General features: G+C 37.3%; 2 protein-coding genes across 3 annotated transcripts; one reads left to right on the plus strand and one right to left on the minus strand.

Annotated features, from left to right (window-relative positions):
* Positions 1-2,245: 2,245 nt before the first annotated feature.
* Positions 2,246-3,718, plus strand: LOC120473881 (Arylamine N-acetyltransferase, pineal gland isozyme NAT-10). The gene has a single exon (XM_039663935.2). It carries the CDS (start codon positions 2,246-2,248, stop codon positions 3,116-3,118), a length of 873 nt encoding a protein of 290 aa, XP_039519869.2. The 3' UTR covers positions 3,119-3,718.
* Positions 3,719-3,809: 91 nt separating this feature from the next.
* LOC120473876 (UDP-glucuronosyltransferase 2C1) lies at positions 3,810-15,086 on the minus strand. Of its 2 annotated transcripts, XM_089135371.1 has the most exons (3): positions 15,068-15,086; positions 14,764-14,830; positions 3,810-6,245 (listed from the first exon to the last, which is right to left on the minus strand). In XM_089135371.1, the coding sequence occupies exon 3, from the start codon at positions 6,238-6,240 to the stop codon at positions 4,642-4,644; it is 1,599 nt and encodes a 532-aa protein (XP_088991497.1). In that variant the 5' UTR covers positions 6,241-6,245; positions 14,764-14,830; positions 15,068-15,086; the 3' UTR covers positions 3,810-4,641. The 2 variants fall into 2 exon arrangements, with proteins under 2 accessions (XP_088991497.1, XP_039519863.2); XM_039663929.2 differs by lacking the exon at positions 15,068-15,086 and having other exon boundaries at positions 14,764-14,929.
* Between the last annotated feature and the right edge of the window lie 3,670 nt (positions 15,087-18,756).

The raw sequence follows: 18,756 nt of genomic DNA on the forward strand, positions 1-18,756 counted from the left end.
TCATTTGACATGACAAACACCTCGCCTTGAATCTAAATGAGAATAAACAGAGAAAGGGGGCCTGAGAATGAACCAAGTTCTATCAAGAGCTCAGAATTTTCACTTCTCTCAGTGGACAAGCAATATATGTGAGCAAAAACAAAAGCATATTATTATTAAAATGTCCTTTTTTAACATTGTTACAAGTGGGTGCATTTGAAATGCAGAGTTAATATTTATCAGAACAACATTAGATGCGAACAAAACATCTCAGTTTAACAAGTTAGATCCCAAGATCAATTGGGTTTTCTTTAAAGGGATATTTCACCTTTGGAAAGATGAATGTGTATTTAAAATGGGTCATTTATGTAGAACATGTGAAATTATTTTTAAATTTGGAGCTTTCTAGACTGAGAAAAGTCAGAAAATGTATTTTTGGCTTATGTGGATGAAGAACTCCCAGAATGCACTTGCTTTGCTGCCCTAGGAGGCCACGTGTACCGGTAAAAGAGCACAGTAGTTAAACAACAAGTCTAGGCTACTAGTGAGTCTCCGTGATGAGTTTGGCCGAAAATGTGTTTCGATATCACCCAAAATGTCCAGGAATTGGCTTTTGCGTTCTGCAGTCGCCATTCATTATGTCATTACGAGAATGAGGGCCGCAGGAGAACGGCGCAAGGCCAGTGGCGTGATTAATGTTACCAATGAGTGACACCTGTGAGACAAACCAGTGTCGTATCTCTCACGGAGGAGAGGGAATTTTCTTAGCAATGTTAAAACGCACATCAACCAATCACTTGTTTAGCGTTCATGTAAACACTACATTCAGATTCACCAATCGGAATGAATTCAGTTAGACTGAAACAAACGGTGTGCATGTAAACAATGAATGGCGACTGCAGAAAGCAAGAGCTGAAGAGGATAGTGACCCCTACTACTCAGCTTTCTCCACCTGCTAGCTTAGCTTGTCCGACACTAGGCGCGTTTTCATTACAGATTTGCGCAAAACTTTTGCGATATTTTCTAAATGTCGATAAAAAACAATTGCGAAATGACGGCGTTTCCATTAACCGATGTTATGTGACTAAAACGTCTTGTTTTCCTCTCGCGATAAGTCATTCCAAAAATCATGGCAACGGACATTGGTAGGACGTTATTATTATTAATGGAAGGAGACGTTCCTGGGTGTTTCTCCCTGATAATTTCTCCTCCGAGGTCTTGATTGTGGCATTTCTTTGAGGTTTATACTCCAGTAGGCTATTCCTGTAATTATTGTTTCTTTTATGAATTTTCTTGTTTATGACTTTTTGCCCCTTTATTAAACATTTAAAATATTCGCAAATTGATATGGAAAACAAACAAAAAAACTATTGTTTTCCTAAATCAGTGTCGGCTAAAAACATATCTGCAACTCCGGATGCACCTTTAGAGAGAAATGCACATTTCATACGGATTACATAATCAGACGGTATTAGCAAAATTAGTTTGTTTTAAAGTGCATTTCCAGCTTTAACCTACATAGGCTATATTTGGTTTCAGTTCTCGCACTTCAGTTCACGGAGATCATAAAAGTGCACCTGATTGTTTTATTTTATTTTACAAAAGCACAACATTTTCTTGTAAGATTACGCAAGTAAAAGTAGTTGTGAAATAAAAGTATTATTATTTTCCTATTATAATCCTCCGATGACGCAAAATGTTGAAAATACTACAGGTTTTCTACTAATACAAAGCTTAATGCTAAATCCTGAAATATCCCTTTAAACTAGAACATATTTTTGAAAAATGATGGCGATTTTCAAATGGTTTACCTGATTTGCTTTAACTCACTGGAGACTATGTTTATAGGTGGTCCAGTAAGTCATCATGAGTACATTTTGCCGGCTGTTTTATGAGTACTGTTAAATTCTGACATAACACTATTTTCACATAATGTTTTTGACCTATATATAGTAGGGACGTATGCGATTTTGGATGCAGTCTTTTGTGCAAAACCTGCTCATCTCGACCCTAACACTCCCCCATCTGCAATTGTTTGGACAATCTGATAGTCCTGCCCCAAGCTCACCCCATTTTTGCTGTGTTGGATTATTTGGGATGACCAAATAAACAGAGCAATATTTTGATAGCACCAGATATAGTATTTATACTTTTCAGGCAAATTAACCTACAAATGGTGTAGGCCTACTTGATAGTATTTAATAAGATGAGGGAAAACATATTTCAACTTTAAAACTGTTTTTGCATTGTTTCTTAAGGGATTCTAATGGATCTGAGAGGGTACCTCAACAGGATCGGGTTTACTGGCCAATATGACAAACCCGACCTGGACACTTTACGCACCATCCACAAGCTGCATGTTATGAAAATTCCATTTGAGAACCTCAGCATCCACTGCGGAGAGAAGAACACAACAGACCTGCACATCATCTATGATAAATTAGTCAAGAGCAATCGGGGAGGCTGGTGTTGTGAAAACAACCTCTTGTTCTCATGGGTCCTACAGGAGATGGGTTACAAATACACCACACTAGGCTCCAAGGTGTTCAACAAGTTCCAAAATGATTTCCACCCTGTGGACTCTCATCTCATCAATCTGGTGGAGATTGATGGGAAGCCTTATATTACTGATGTGAGCTATGGAGTGTCATGCCAACTGTGGTATCCCTTAGAGATGGTCTCGGGTAAGGATCAGCCCCAACCTCCCGGTGTGTTCCGCCTCTTAACCGATGGGATGACGTGGGTTCTTGAGAAGACATCAAGAAAGCCAGTAGTCAAAGATAAGGCCTATGCTAATTCCAGCCTCCTTGACCATCGCCTGACTAAAAAAATGTATTGCTTCCCATTAACACCCCGTAATAAAGAACATTTCGTGGAGACGCTGGATTGCCTGCAAACAAGTCCAGATTCTCGGTTTGTGCTGAAGTCCATTTGCTCCCTTCAGACGCCCACAGGTTTCAGAGCTCTGATTGGCTGGACTTACAGTGAGATCACCTACAACCCGGAGAAGGACTCTGACTTTGTGGACATGAAGGAAATTCCTGACTGTGAAATAGAGGCCGTGTTGAGGGAAAAGTTTAATGTGGTGTTAGTTAATAAGTTCACTCCTAAAAATAACAAAGCTCATTATTGCATGTAATGCTCAGGAGCGTTAAATAGAAATAGGAAGAAGAAAGCAGCAGTCAATAGCAGTATCATTAGGGCAGCAAAGACCAAGGCTCAAACAGATTATACAAAAGAAAACAAAGCAGTGAAGCGGAGTTTCAAGAAGGATAAGAAAGACTATTTGAGTAGACTGGCAGCTGAAGCAGAGCAGGCAGCATATGCCAATATGAAAGAAATGTATGACATCTATAATATAATGGGTAGCCTTATTTTACAGTCCTGTTCCCCATATACATATGTACTTATTTTAGTAATTAACAACTGGGTAATAACTAACCCAGAACCTACCCCCAAACCTAACGTCTGTGGTGTCTTGATGTTTCTTAATCGTTTAATTAATTGTTTTAATTAATAATTAATTATTTTTTTTAATTAATCGTTTCGCTTAATTGTTTTTTTTTTATTTTATTTTACATACATGGAATCAATGTACTAAAGATTCAATATTATTGACTTGTGTTTGTCTCAGTGACTGACAGCTGTGTGTCGACAACAATTGATTTTTTATTACTGTCTGTCGAAAGAATCAATAGATTTAGATTTAGAAACAATAATAAATTCATTGTAAGTTTGATTTTTGTTTTTTTTTATTTATACTTCAAGAGGCAATTTTGGTCATCACTTGATTAATGCACAATTCATATCCAGTTGAGAATTATTCTTTAAACCTCATCAATTGCTAACAAATTGTGTAAATAATTGTCCAGAACCCTGCTGAAATAGCACACAGAACAGCATTTTTAATTAAAATCAGTTACTAAACTACTGGTCAGGTTGAGATTTTAAAAATAAACATGTTTAAGTTTCGCATAGGTATATAGTTTACAAACAATATGGCCATTTTCCCTAATATCGTCATTTTAGATTAAAATGTGCTAATTACAGTACAATAATAGATTATACTTACTAATTATAAAAGAAATAAACTTCATGTATAATAATTATACACATGTTGAATAAACTGGGTTTATTCACTGCACAATATATTTAAAATATATTTGCCCTAACCCTGTAACATTCAAAATGTTTCAAGTTGAATTGTATATGGCAGCAGTCAGAGTAATGGCATTAATTAGGAAATATCACTGCCCCATACCACTTTTTTCCCCCCTTTTTACAGTAAAGTAAATGTTATCTGATATTGAGAAATATATTCCTGTAAAAAAAATATTATTCTGTACAACCATCGAAATGAAAAGTGAGTCATACAAATTATCATCTAAGATTCAGATGAAAAACTTTAAAAAAATGTTTTTTAAATTTTGCATTAGTGTTACCAGACCTGCTTACTAGAGACTTTTGGCTTGACTTATGAAATATCCAGATGTTTTTTTTTTTTTGTTTTTTTTTTTTCGGCCGGACATAACGTAATCATTAATTGCTGTAGTTTGTTTCTATTTTTCTCTAAAGTTCAGTGTGCAGTTCATTAAGTAATAATCAAAGTCATGGGACAGACAAAAAAGAATAATCCATGTCTATACTAAATTTGCAAATGTGTCACTCAGTTTTCCTTTTTCTGCTGCAGCACTTGACACACAGATATCGAACTGTTAAAAATATAGATAGAAAGAATATCAGAACAACTGCAAACAATGTAACGGCAACGTCTACTGAGTAATATGAGTACCAATGCAGTTTGTAGGACTCTGTTCGGAGGTGAGCAGCACCTTTGTGTCTCATTACAAACTCAATCCAGAAGAGGGCGCTGTCCAAAGGTTTAACTGGCTTGTCTCTGTGCAGATGAGAGAGTCTCTGCATAGTCAGTCTGTAAGATGGTTCAATGATTACTTCCTGTATGGCTGCATACAGTGTCTTTTTATCTAACGTTGCAATGGAAACAATCTTGGCTCCTCCCCTTTCTTGCAACCGAAGGAGATTGTCGTACTGGTCAAAAAAGAATGGAATTCCAATCACTGGAATACCATGGTACAAAGCTTCTTGAACCCCATTGGTTCCGCCATGTGCAATAAAAAGTTTAGTCTTTGGATGCCCTAGAAGATCGTTCTGTGGCATCCAGTCAACCAGTAATGTGTTGTTCCCCAAAGTAGATGGTCTCTTTCCAGTGTATCTCCAAATGACCTTTTGCGGGAGCCGAGCAAAAGCAGTAGCTATTTCTGCTGTTAAATCATCTGGTAGGGCACTGATAAACGACCCTAAAGACATGATGATGACTCCGTGCTCTCCAGAACTTTGCATGAAGTCTTCCAGATCATGTGGAAGGGCCTTCGCTGGTTTGCATTGGAAGCCTCCAATATAGATGATATTTGGCATTGTTGGACGTGGAAATTCAAAAACAAAATCAACCCTCATAAGCCATATATCAGCCCCTTGGAGAAGTTCATAAAAATTTACGGGAGGACGGAAATATTTGTCACAAAGTGCTTGGTACTGTGGCAAATTAAAATAGCTGTACTGAAAGGCCATTAGGAAATAGTGGAAAACATTTTTTACTCTTTGGAAGAAGTTCATCTTGTCAGTGTTTCCAGATCCTGTAATAGGGATGTAAGACATTGGAGAGGGAGCGATGTCAAAGTGTCCCTCACCAGTAGCGGTCCATCTCACATTATATACCATGGGTAACTTGAGTTTATGAGCCAAGAAAATGCCTGCACCCCATACTGGATCTGTAAGCATCAGATCATACTGTTTTTCTTGCAGCGCCTTCATAATCTCCTCACTTTCAAATATGTTTGTTATAAGCTGACATATCATTTTATGTATTTCATACATGTTACTAACCACATCCCAAAACAGCTGTACAGTGCTCAGCCAGTGGCTCTTCCCTCTTTCAGAGTCAATTAGTTTGGAAATCATGTCTTCTACAAATTCTTTATCCATTCCTTTGGTGTTTGGTATGGTTATAGAGTTGTAATAAGTTGAATTCTCCTTTACGAACCAGCTATTATAGGTGCGTATTACATCAATGCTGTGCCCTTGACCATGTAAAGCCTTGATGAGGATGTCCATGTTCACCCAGTGACTTCCCTCCAAAGGCACCACCAAGATTTTGCCCCCATCACAGAGAGAAAGAAAAAAACTGATTACGACTGTTATCCAGAGAGAGACAGAAACCATGTTCTTAGACAATGGTGTCATCTTGCCTGTAAATAATAAAATAATGGGATTACATAAAATCAGATAACATTATTTGTTTATTTACTTCAGTTAATAATGTTGCCGACACTGTGCAGAACTGACATGATATAAAATAAATAAATGAAATAGATTTAGAGTAGTGGCCAATTTTATTTGTGACCTCGTTATCTGAATGCCTTGTCAGGCAAACCAGGCGAAATAGTTCATATTGAAGGCTCCAAGGTGGAATGACTTCTTGTTCCAGAAAAGCTGGTGCCTAGATAATGCAGTTCTGTGACTCTAACTGCTTGCAATGCTTGAAGCTCACTTCTGCCTGATGAAACAGCAAACTACCTTCAGTAAAATTCTCTTCTATTGACTGCACATCTGACTGTTCTTCATTCATCATTCTGGGTCTTTAACTGTCTCCAAGAATGTAGTTTATTATCTGACACAAACAGAATACCTTTGAAAATGTGAACAGCAATAGTTTAAGCTTAACGTCAAAACTTTATACTTTTTGAAGAGCGTGATCTAAGTGTGAAGAGTGTGATTCATTTGCTTTCCATCTCAAGAATAAAGGGGCTGCGGATTAATATTCTTGAAGCCTTTTCTAGTGGAAATAAACTGTTTTTTTAGCATTTGTGTGGTCTAAAAAATTAATCGGGAGCGTTAAACTGACGAACCACTTCTTTTTAACTTCATAAATGGATAATTATACTGTACATGCTCTTTTTTTATTTGCGACAGAGTGATAGGTCACCTTCATTAACGGATGCACCGGCTTTGATATACTCTAAGCATTTCAAAATAATTTATTATTTGCTATTTTAATATTTTGAATAGAATATCAAAACACATATGACTTACATCTGCTACGGTTTATTTATGTTCACATACCATCATAAAAATAATGGATGTATGTTCAACATACATGCACTAAACAGCATCCATTAGAGCTCTCAGAACAAAGGTGCACATATTTGGAGAAATATTGATTTATCATCATGTTTGCAAAACATTTAATCATATAGAATACCATTTCTCTTAATTTCACAGTTAATTATGAGATCTGAAGAGCTAAAACAACGTACACGGTGCTGTCTGTCTGTTCTTTTCCTGGTTTGTCAGTGATCCCTGCTGAAAAATCCAGCTAAAACCAGCCTAGGCTGGTTGGCTGGTCTTAGCTGGTTTAAGCTGGAAGTAGCTGGTTTTAGTTGGTCACCCAGCCTGGCTTAGCTGGTCAAGCTGGTCTCCCAGCCTGGCTACCAACTTGACCAGCTAAGACCAGCCTGACCAGCTGAAAAAGTGTTCAAAACCCCTCTAAAACCAGCCTGATAAACCAACTAACCAGGCTGAGAGACCAGCCAACCAGCCTTGGCTGGTTTTAGCTGGATTTTTCAGCAGGGATGACCTTAGCTCATTTGGTCTACACAGCTGTCAATCATTACGTGAATCAACATGACGCATAACCCTGCCCTTCTGCATGACACTGTCCTGTAAACTTCCTCATTCTGAGATCAGTCAGTGCAGTCTCATCCCAAGACGGCATAACTGACGTCTTGGGATGTATTTTGACCATACGTCAACATCCGCCGTTTTACACCGTGTCCTAACTACACACGACGCGATAAAATTCCAGCGACAGCAAGTGTGTCTGTCCACACTAGATGCGACGCGACTGTGAGGTGCCACACATTCAGAACAGCGTGTGACCTATGGTGTGAGCATAGTCTCTCTGTGAAAGCACACTGTTGGCCCGCACTTTCATTGGAAATGGGTAAGGACATAATCAAATCAAGAAATAACATTATTAAAAATCAAAACATTAACAAAATATACTCATTGACTAATTTTGTTATAAAGTACAGTTGTATGTTTGCATAGAATTCATTTTAAACGCTATATTACATGCTTTCAAAACCTGAGGTAAATTATCCGTTATCGCTTGTGGCACAGTGACCTATTTTTAACTAAAAATAAATAATGTATACTCATAACCAGTGTAATTTCTTCATTCTGTCAGCCGCGACGTCGCAGAAATAGGAACCGTTTCTAAATTAGAAACTTCGCGTGTCGCCGTCACGTCTGGTTAGGACAAAAACTCTGATTAACATGAAAAAGATACCTTTTATCACGTGTCGCGGCGTCGCGTGTAGTTAGGACACGGTGTTAGGGTACCCTTTAACGTCGGTTAGATGACGTTATCGGATCCTAACCCTACCCCAGACCTAAACCTACAGCAAATTCTCATCGCCAAGGCGTCACCTACAGCAACTGACGCCTTGGGAAGCATTTTGACCATGCTTCAATATCTGACGCTTTAGGCACCCTTTAGCGTCAGTTAGATGACACCCTAGGATCGCGTGTAACCCTACCCCCACCCCAGACTTAAACCTAACCGCGTCATCTAACTGACGCTTTCCTTTAGCGTCAGTTAGATGACACAGTAGGATCGCGTCATGTAACTGACGCTAAATGGCGCCTAAAGCGTCAAATATTGAAGCATGGTCAAAGGTGACGCCTTGGGGTGAGAATGCGTTGAAACCTACCCCGTCACCTAACTGACGTTAAAGGTAAAGCGTCAGTTGTATGACGTCCCAGGATTGTCATGTAACTGACGTTTAAGGGTACCCTAAAACGGCGGATGCTGACGTATGGTCAAAAGACGTCCCAAGACGTCAGTTATATGACGTCTTGGGATGAGACTGTGTTAGATCAGTGAAAATCAAAGCCAAACAAACATTTCTACACATGAAACTAGAAGTTAAAGAAGCATTTCACCCATTTCAACATTAATCTTTAATGAAAGTGGATCATATGTGTAGTCGAAAAGTAAAAGAATTTTAAAATTCGGTGCCCTCTTGACCGAGAAAAGACAGAAAATAGCTGAAGAGCGCATTTGTATGCAAGACAACAACTCCAACAATGCACCACATTGCACAGCTCCGCAAGCCACACCCACTAATCCAGAACAGCGGACACATCAGAGAAAATCACTCTTTGGATCACATAATTTGGGATAATATTATTTGTGCAGTTACTTCTGTTAATAATAATGTTGCTGACACTGTGCCGTGCTGACATAACAAAATAAAGAAATGTAATAAATTTAGAGTAGTAGCCAGGTTTATTTGTATTACCTCGCTATCGAAATGCCTTGTCAGGCAAACCAGGCAAAATAATGCAGATGGTTACTCTTAAACCCATGAGCCTGCGCTCTACAAAAATCTCAGGATAGCCAGCTCTTGGTGAGTCAATTTAAAACTCACAATTAAATAAATATATAAAACCAAACTTATTTTTTAACCTCACCAATGGATAATGCTGCGTTCAAGTCCTCCTGGGAAGTTCGTACGTACGAGGTGGGAAGTCATGTTTACGACGTGAGGTGCGTTTCGTCAGTTTCGTCGGAGCAAAATGGTGGTGTACCTTCTTTTAATGAATTACACGGAAATACAGCAAGGTTTGTTAACTTTGCTAATTAAAAAATGAAGAACAAAGAATGTGCATGTGTGTTTTTCTTTTTATCTATTTTTTTTATTAGCTTATGAAGCCAATGTAAAATCTATCATTAGGTATAATTTTTATATTACTGTACAATGATATCATATTTTTGTGCAAAAAGCTTGCTTTATAAATGAAAAATCCGTACAATGGCAATGAGTAAACATTGAAATTCAATTAAAATTTACAGTCAATAGACGTTGAATGAACGTTTCTCACTGACACACCCCCAGCTCGTACAGATCGGGGCTTAAAGAAAATCCCGAGCTCCCCACTGGTATTTACGACATTGTGGTGGCGTTCAACTCATAATTACGATCTATACGAGATGACTTGAACGCAGCATAATTAACATGTTCTCTCTTACAATGTGCTTTGTCATCTCCACTAAACCACTAATTTTCATAAATTCTAAGGATATCACATTCTGAATACCTTCTAAAAATGTCTAAAATTCTCCCAAAAAAAATCCATAAAGGTATAGTTCTCCCAAAAATGAAAATTATGTCATTATTCACTCACCCTCATGTCGTTCCAAACACAAGACTTTTCTTCTTCTTCGGAACACAAATGAAGATCTTTTTCATTTATCACAACTGATGTGTGAGTTGATGAATGTTTATATGTGAATAAAAGCCTAATCTGTTCATCATATGATGCGATTTGAGTCTCTTCAGAAAATTTTGGACTAAGCTGCTCAATTCATATGAATTAGTTTTACAATCACTTTATGAACTTTTTGAAGCATCTAAGTGTCCAGTTGCATAGCTGTCAGAAAGCCCTCAGCTCTTTTCTTTAAAAAAAAAATATCTTGATTAGTTTTCCGAAGATAAGTGACAGTCTTTGGAACAACAAGAGGTTGAGTAATTAATGAAACATTTTTTGGGGAAACTAACCCTTTAACATCTCAATTACATCCATGTATCCATTCAAACCCTACATGAGCAAACATATTGCTTATTTTTAAGAATCTGCTGCAGCTTAACTGGTTTGATGAAGACTCTTTATAAGAACTGCCACCATCTCTTGTACTGGACAACAAACTATATTTCTCACATGGGTGATGTTAAAGTCACCATGAAATCAAAATGAACATTTCTTATTTTTATGGGATATCGCAGTAGACTGTTTATTATAAATGATTTATCGGATTAATCATTATAGTTTAAAATTCATGTGCCCTCCCAATCTTTTATCAAAATAAACTCTTCCAGTGACACCTCTTCTCTTTTTAGTGTGAGGGTGAGACAACCTCACTCCCATAAGATTACAACAATAGCAAATGATGACAATCCAACAATCAAATCACTTCCAAATGGACAAAATAATGTCCCACTCTCAGGGCTTGACATTAGCTACGTTTGACCAATCAGTGTGTAACATCAAAGAACCGTGAGAGCGATTATTGTGCAAATGGCTCCGTATGTTTTCAAATCGCTCTTACACGGCACTGTGATGGGGTATGGAGTTATTTTTGCCATACTGTAATTAAACAAACAAATCTAGCATTTTGCAAACAAACTCCATCTGCTTTGCAAAGGAAAACTCGACTCGCAAACAAGCAGAAGGCAATGTGCAAGTACAAAGGTCAATTAGAGCGAAAATGCAGTGTAGTAACAAACATGTATTGTGTTTTACAAATATAAATAAATGAGCCTTGATAATATTTCACAAATAAATACAAACCATTCAACAAATTGCATGTCACCTTTGAACAAATACCTAATCTAGTGCAAGCAAATATGTCTGTTATGACTGTGAGACACTTGGCTTTTTATGAGATCTCTCGGCTCGATTTTCTCACAAATGTGTTCAGGCAGATTTTCACACAAATGCAGTTGAGCAACTTCTAAAGCTAAAGCTCTAGCAACTTCCTCTTCTAAAGCGCTAAAGTGCTAGTCTCCCGGGAGAAACACTGATTTGAAATGCGTGCTTGACTTTGCCAACAGCTGAGGAAAATGAGCAGTGATGAGGTGAGTTTCTGTCTTACTTGATCTATAATTAACCATTTTGAGGTTTTCTTTTGCAAAATGTTTATTACATATCTAGACAGAAATCAACATTAGCACTTAGTAGCACTTCAATCTCTATAGGAATCTATAAGCTCAAATCTCTGCTATCATATGGAGCTTTTTAAATTTTTTGTACATCAGACGCATGCGAAATGACTAAATTAGTGATTATGTCGACACTGAACGAGTCTATCTATTTCGTTCCTCAAAAATGAATGAGAACTTTTCATTTACTTGAAAGGAGGGTTTATTTATTCTGTCACATCCCAACAAAATTTTAAAATGCACCTGCATTGTTTTGCATTTTGACTTTAAGTCAAATACATTAAATTATTCCAGTCATATATTTTGTCATTGAAGATTTCCCAAAAAAAATTAAAAAAAATAAAATACTTTAAAGTATCATCTTGTGAGTCTTGTATATTGTCACACACCTAATAAAAAAATTCACATCAAAAAAAGTGAAAATTCGGAGTGCCTAAACTTGGAAAACCACTAGCACAGAGGCTGGTGAGCAAAAGAGTTAATATCAAGCCCTGCTGGCCTCATTTTTTTCTTGTTTGAGAAGCCATTTAAGTAGGATACACTCACTTAAAGGATTATTAGGAACACCTGTTCAATTTCTCATTAATGCAATTCTCTAATCAACGAATCTCATGGCGGTTGCAAAGCCAGCCTACGGAAAGCCTGTTCACTCCCTATTAAAGGGTTAGTTCACCCAAAAATAAAAATTAAGTCATTAATTACTCACCCCCATGCTGTACCAACCCCGTAAGACCTTCGTTCATCTTCGGAACACAAATGAAGATATTTTTGATTAAATTTGAGAGCTGTATAACTACCACATAGACTTCCGGGACTGGCTCTTGACGGCCCAGAAAGTCAATGAAGAAAATGTTTAAATATTCCATGTGACTACAGTGGCTCAACTATAAGTTTATCAAGCGACGAGAATACTTTTTGTGCGAAAAAACAAAGGTACGGAAGGGCTACAACAGCAGAAGACCCCACCGGGTACCACTCATCTCCACTACAAATAGGAAAAAGAGGCTACAGTTTGCAAGAGCTGACCAAAATTGGACAGTTGAAGACTGGAAAATGTTGCCTGGTTTGATGAGTCTCGATTTCTATTGAGACATTCAGATGGTAGAGTCAGAATTTGGCGTAAACAGAATGAGAAAATGGATCCATCATGCCTTGTAACCACTGTGCAGGCTGGTGTGGTGGTGTAATGGTGTGGGGGATGTTTTCTTTTAGGCCCCTTAGTGCCAATTGGGCATTGTTTAAATACCAAGGTCTACCTAAGCATTGTTTCTGACCATGTCCATCCCTTTATGGCCACCATGTACCCATCCTCTGATGGCTACTTCCAGCAGGATAATGCACCATGTCACAAAGCTCGAATCATTTAAAATTGGTTTCTTGAACATGACAATGAGTTCACTGTACTAAAATGGCTCCCACAGTCACCAGATCTCAACCCAATAGAGCATCTTTGAGATGTGGTGGAACGGGAGCTTCATGCCCTGGATGAGTATCCACCAAATCTCCATCAACTGCAAGATGCTATCCTATCAATAGCGGCCAACATTTCTAAAGAATGCTTTCAGCGCCTTGTTGAATCAATGCCACGTAGAATTAAGGCAGACCTGAAGGCGAAAGAGTCACTGACTGAATTTTCCAGATATCCATATTTTCAATAGGGAGCGCTATTAAGGGTTAACAACTGTCAAGCTGGGGGTGTTGATGGACTCAATCTACTTAATGTATGTTTTGATCATTGTTCCGAATCCCATCCAGATCCCAATCCCGTCTTTGATAAAAAACTTTTTTTTTTTCAAGTGTTGATAAAAAAAGGAAGCTAGATTTTTTTTTTAATGGAAAGAGTTAAAGTCTAAAGGTATATTTCAAGTATAAAACATTAATACCTAATAGGAACATACAGTATATTTAAAGTGCAACAATAATAAGTATAGTAAACTAAGTATAATTTTATGTTCACTTAAAGAAAACAAATAAGTATACTTGCAGGATAAAACGATTAAAATGATACTTAAAAGTGTCCTTTCATAAACTAAAAACAGTACTACAAGTATTAAAGGGTTAGTTCACCCAAAAATGAAAATTAAGTCATTAATTACTCACCCCCATGCTGTACCAACCCTGTAAGACCTTCGTTCGTCTTCGGAACACAAATAAAGATATTTTTTTATTAAATTTGAGAACTGTATAACTACCACATTGGCTGCCTAAGGGACTGCCTCTTGACGGCCGAGAAAGTCAATGAAGAAAATGTTTAAATATCCCAAGTGACTACCGTGGCTCAACTATATGTTTATCAAGCGACGAGAATACTTTTTGTTTGTTTTTTCGCACAAAAAGTATTCTCGTCGCTTGATAAACATATAGTTGAGCCACGGTAGTCACTTGGGATATTTAAACATTTTCTTCATTGACTTTCTGGGCCGTCAAGAGGCAGTCCCTTAGGAGCCAATGTGGTAGTTATACAGCTCTCAAATTTAATCAAAAATATCTTCATTTGTGTTCCGAAGACGAACGAAGGTCTTACGAGGTTGGTACAGCATGGGGGTGAGTAATTAATGACTTAATTTTCATTTTTTGGGTGAACTAACCCTTTAAAACAGAAAACTACTACTACTATTATTATTATGTAAACTTGTAGTACAGATGCAGTACACATGAGAAACATAGTTGTGTACTTAAAGTTTGCTACTGTAACAATAAAGCACACTTAAATGTATAATAAAAAGTCAGACAATTTAGTCCCAAACCATATTGAAATAGTACACTTACAAGTTTACTACTAGTACATTGATATCTTTACTACATAAAGTAGCCAATACTTAAAAATATACTTGAACATAACTTTTTCATAAGGGAAACTATTTGAAAAATGTCGAATGACTTCTTGAAAATATAGAAAACTATGATCCCTGACATAATGGAAATTTCACATTTATTTTGAACGAATACACTTTTCTTGCATAAACTGTAGGTTACTTACGGATATATTGACTGGCATATGCTTCTTCTTTGTTCAGTGCCGATATCTTTATCTTTGCATATTACTCCTGGAAATAAGCAAACAACTTTAGCATTACGCCTTATCTTTTGAAATGTAGTGAGCAGCCCACAGAAAGTCCAAAGTGCAAAGTTTATTTAAACATGATCTATATGGCACATATTTTTACCCGCATGTAAATTTGCTAGTGATATCAAATCATTTCTACTACGTCTCAACACCATTACTATATCTTTGAACTTGCTTATTGTTAAACAAATTAATGATTGATTAAAGAGTTGCCTACTTTGTCTCAGGCCTCATTAAACTGCCTACAATCAGAATCTGGATGGTAAAGTTGAAAGTGAAGGCAATGAGGGAATGACAGATCACATGAGGGAATGAGAGTTCATGAGGGAAAAGTTAGTTAAAGTGATAGTTCACTTTGAAATTAATTTTTGATATGTTTTATCTTACCTCAAGGGCATCCAAGATGTAGGTGTCTTTGTTTACACAGTATTTTCAATTTTGATATTTTCAAGTCAAACCGTACTTGTCTGTCAGTCATATAATGGAGGTTTATGGGGTCCACCTCAAAGAGCATGCACAGAGAAGTCCAAATTAAACATGATTTAATGACTTGTAAATGTAAGGCCCGTACACACCAGGACGAATATCAGCGCGCGTTATTCGTCAGCGTTTTTCAACACGTTTTTTGTGTTCACACCCAAGCGATTTTCACTGACGATGAGCCGAGTGAACATGCAAATTCATTACCTGACATTAGACGGCGCCCATTTGCTCTGCATTACCACTCCATAACAGTTCTCTTTTATCAAGATGTTTGTAGTCACAGAATTAATTAACTTTAAGTTAATTAATTAAATTAACGCAAGAATTAATTAACTTTTTTTTAGTTAACTTTGAAATTAATTTCAAAGTGAACTATCCCTTTAGGTTAGATTTTACACTTAGATCCATTTGAGTGTTAAAATATATATATATAAGTGTTTAAAATATAGTTTGAATTTCAGAACAACTGCAAACAATGTAATTGTAATATCTACTGAGTAATAGGAGTACCAAGGCAGTTTAGGACTCTGTTCGGAGGTGAGCAGTACCTTTGTGTCTCATAACAAACTCAATCTAGAAGAGGCCGCTTTCCAAAGGTTTAACTGACTTGTCTCTGTGCAAATCCGCTATCATTTTGCTGTTTTTATAATAAATAATAACTATTATAAACTAATGTAAAAGTCTGCTTTGCTCATTACCGTTTCAATCAGTGCAGCACGAATCACAGTTCACTGATCGCGTGACGATGGCGGAGGATTCGTTGCGCAACATAGACTAAATGTCTGATAAATGTCTTATCTTTTATAATGCACAATCAGCACCGCTGATCCGACGAGCGTTCTGTGTAGGCTGCCATCTTGTGGCGACGCCATTACTGAGCTGTTACACCGGCATAGACATGTGCACCGGTATGTAAACAAACCTCAGTGATAACGCGAAAGCACCCTCGATGACAGCTACAGCCAGGCAGAATGACTTGTTGGGTTGATGATGTTAGACAGCGGCCTCCAGTCACAGATGAAGGTACAAACGATCTTACAGATTATTTATGAAAATAGCTTGGCAAGTTGGCAAGCTAGCTAGGCTAACGTTTGCTAACGAGGAAACTATAAAAAAAGATCTGTCCATTTGGCAACAATAAATAAATGAATGAAATCAAATAAACAAATTCATGTTTTTCCTTTGTGTCCATTATTTATCTCATTTTCAAATTGCAACGGGCAAGGGTAAGGTAACGTTACAGCTAGAAAGTATACATAATATCAACCAATTAGTGTTTTTAAACCATGGAAAGAGGTCAATATAACAGCAGGAGAACAATTATGTCGCATAACTTTACATTTAGCTCAGGAAAGCCATTTAATGACCATAGCATGTTAATTGAATAGAAAAAATAGCAAGAGAGGAGATTTTGCTGATCACTATATCACATATTTATTATATATTTTTTTACTTATATCATTAAATAATTGTTATTATACGCGAATGTCCGCGTCTTGTACTCGCCCAGGAAATCTGTGTAAACCGTACGGCACCAGACAGGGGCAGTCGACCCGGGGTATTCACAATGTTTTCTCTTCAAAATTGAAATTTTACTGCCACCATTGAAACAATTTATAACGAAACTGTTTACCCACTCGACATTATACAAGGGGTAACGTTGTAACGTTAGTGACAGTCGTAAATCGCGGGCTGTTTAGTGGACGCAAGTTGCAACTAAAACAATAGGAGGCAATGGCGCAACACTACCCAGCAACAGCTCAGTAATGGCGCCCGCTTTCGTCTATACACAGAGTACGCACGATCACCAATTTGAAAGTAAAATGGCGGCGCACTTTACAGCTTTACACAGCCATGCGAAACGTTGTCTTGCCGGTCTTGCGCACCCAACTTGTCATTTTGGCCACGCTTGTGCAGACACGTCGAGTATAAAGGCTTTACTCCATGTCAGCGCGCACTCTGATCGGGTGCACAGACTTCTCCCAATCATCTCCTGCACTCGGCTAACTCCCCCTCTGTTTCCCCAAAGCCCGTCGGTTTCCCTCATAAGCTGATATTAGAGTATTTAAACATTCTCTATGATAGATTTTTTTAATGACACATTGTCTCTTTCTCTCTCTCACATATGTAGGCTAGTTATAAACTCTTTATACTTTTAATGAGTAGTGCTTAATTATTAAAGTTTGTGGGTAAGAATCGTGTAAAAAAAGAAAAAAAAAGAAAGAAATCCCTCATTTTGGGAATGTAATCCGGGAAATCTCCCTTATTTTCAATGTTCAATGTTGACAGCTATGCTTTTAATATTGAGAGAGTACTGTAATGTTTTAAGGCTCTGTTTCTGAACTTATAATCGGAACACAAGAAAAAACAACATAGAGACAAACACACCAGCCTCGTTTCTCTCTACCTTCTCCGAACTCGCCGCATTAACCCTATAGCTGCCGGTGCAAAATAAAACAGCAATTTAAAAACAATTATAACAGTCTGTGTGCTAACTTTGATTATGGTTGCACTTGCACTTTTTGTTTGCACTTCAGACTTCAATGAGTTCAGTTACGAGGTCACACACAGCCTCAATCAGAACGTCTGGAAGCACTTAAATGTACAGTAAGGTCTGAAGTGACTCATGTGAAATCAAACAGGAAAAAAGCCAGTCAATAAAAACCTTTTACAGTGCTTGTATATTTTTTCTTTCAATGCATTTGATAATTCATACTCATAAAGTAGACCTGAAATGACATGCATTAATGCATTATTAGTTAAAAGATTGCAAAATTCACCTGCATACAATTTTTTCAGTCATGAATTTTGTCATTGAGGATTTCTGAAAAATTGTGCAAAAATCTTGTTTCGTCTCGTTCTCGTGAACCCAATCTCGTGTCTGGTCTCGTCTCGTGAGATAAGCGTCTCGTCACACCCCTACTCTTTTGTGTATGCACATAAGACAGCTGTTCATTGTGTTTTGGCTTGTGTACATTGTGTTGTTTAAATTTCATGTGTTGTGCACTACTGGGCCCCCTCTTTCACCTCACGTACCCTGGGTAAAACATAGGCCTACTCCAGTTTGAGAGCCACTGAATTAGATCATCTTCTCATACACATGTTCCACAATAGCCTATTGTTATTGTTTTTTGTTGCATTATTGCAAAAAGACAATGGTTGTGTACTATTAGTTTATTTATTTACTGTATTTCAACAGGGACAATATTCAAAAACATTAATCAAAGATGCTTTGCACCAGATTTAGCTTAAGCTAGTTTATGGTGACCAACAGTCCTGTTTTCCCATCACATGTCCTGCTGGGAAAGATCAGCTCTACAGCAAAATATAGATGGAAAAACAAGGAGGATGAGGAATAAAAACAGGATAAAGAGGAAGAAAACTGAAGATATAAATATATTTTGTTAGTTCGTTTTTGTAAGT

The sequence above is a fragment of the Pimephales promelas genome, chromosome 10, assembly GCF_988280905.1.
Source record: "Pimephales promelas chromosome 10, fPimPro1.hap1.1, whole genome shotgun sequence".
NCBI classification, from domain to species: domain Eukaryota; kingdom Metazoa; phylum Chordata; class Actinopteri; order Cypriniformes; family Leuciscidae; genus Pimephales; species Pimephales promelas.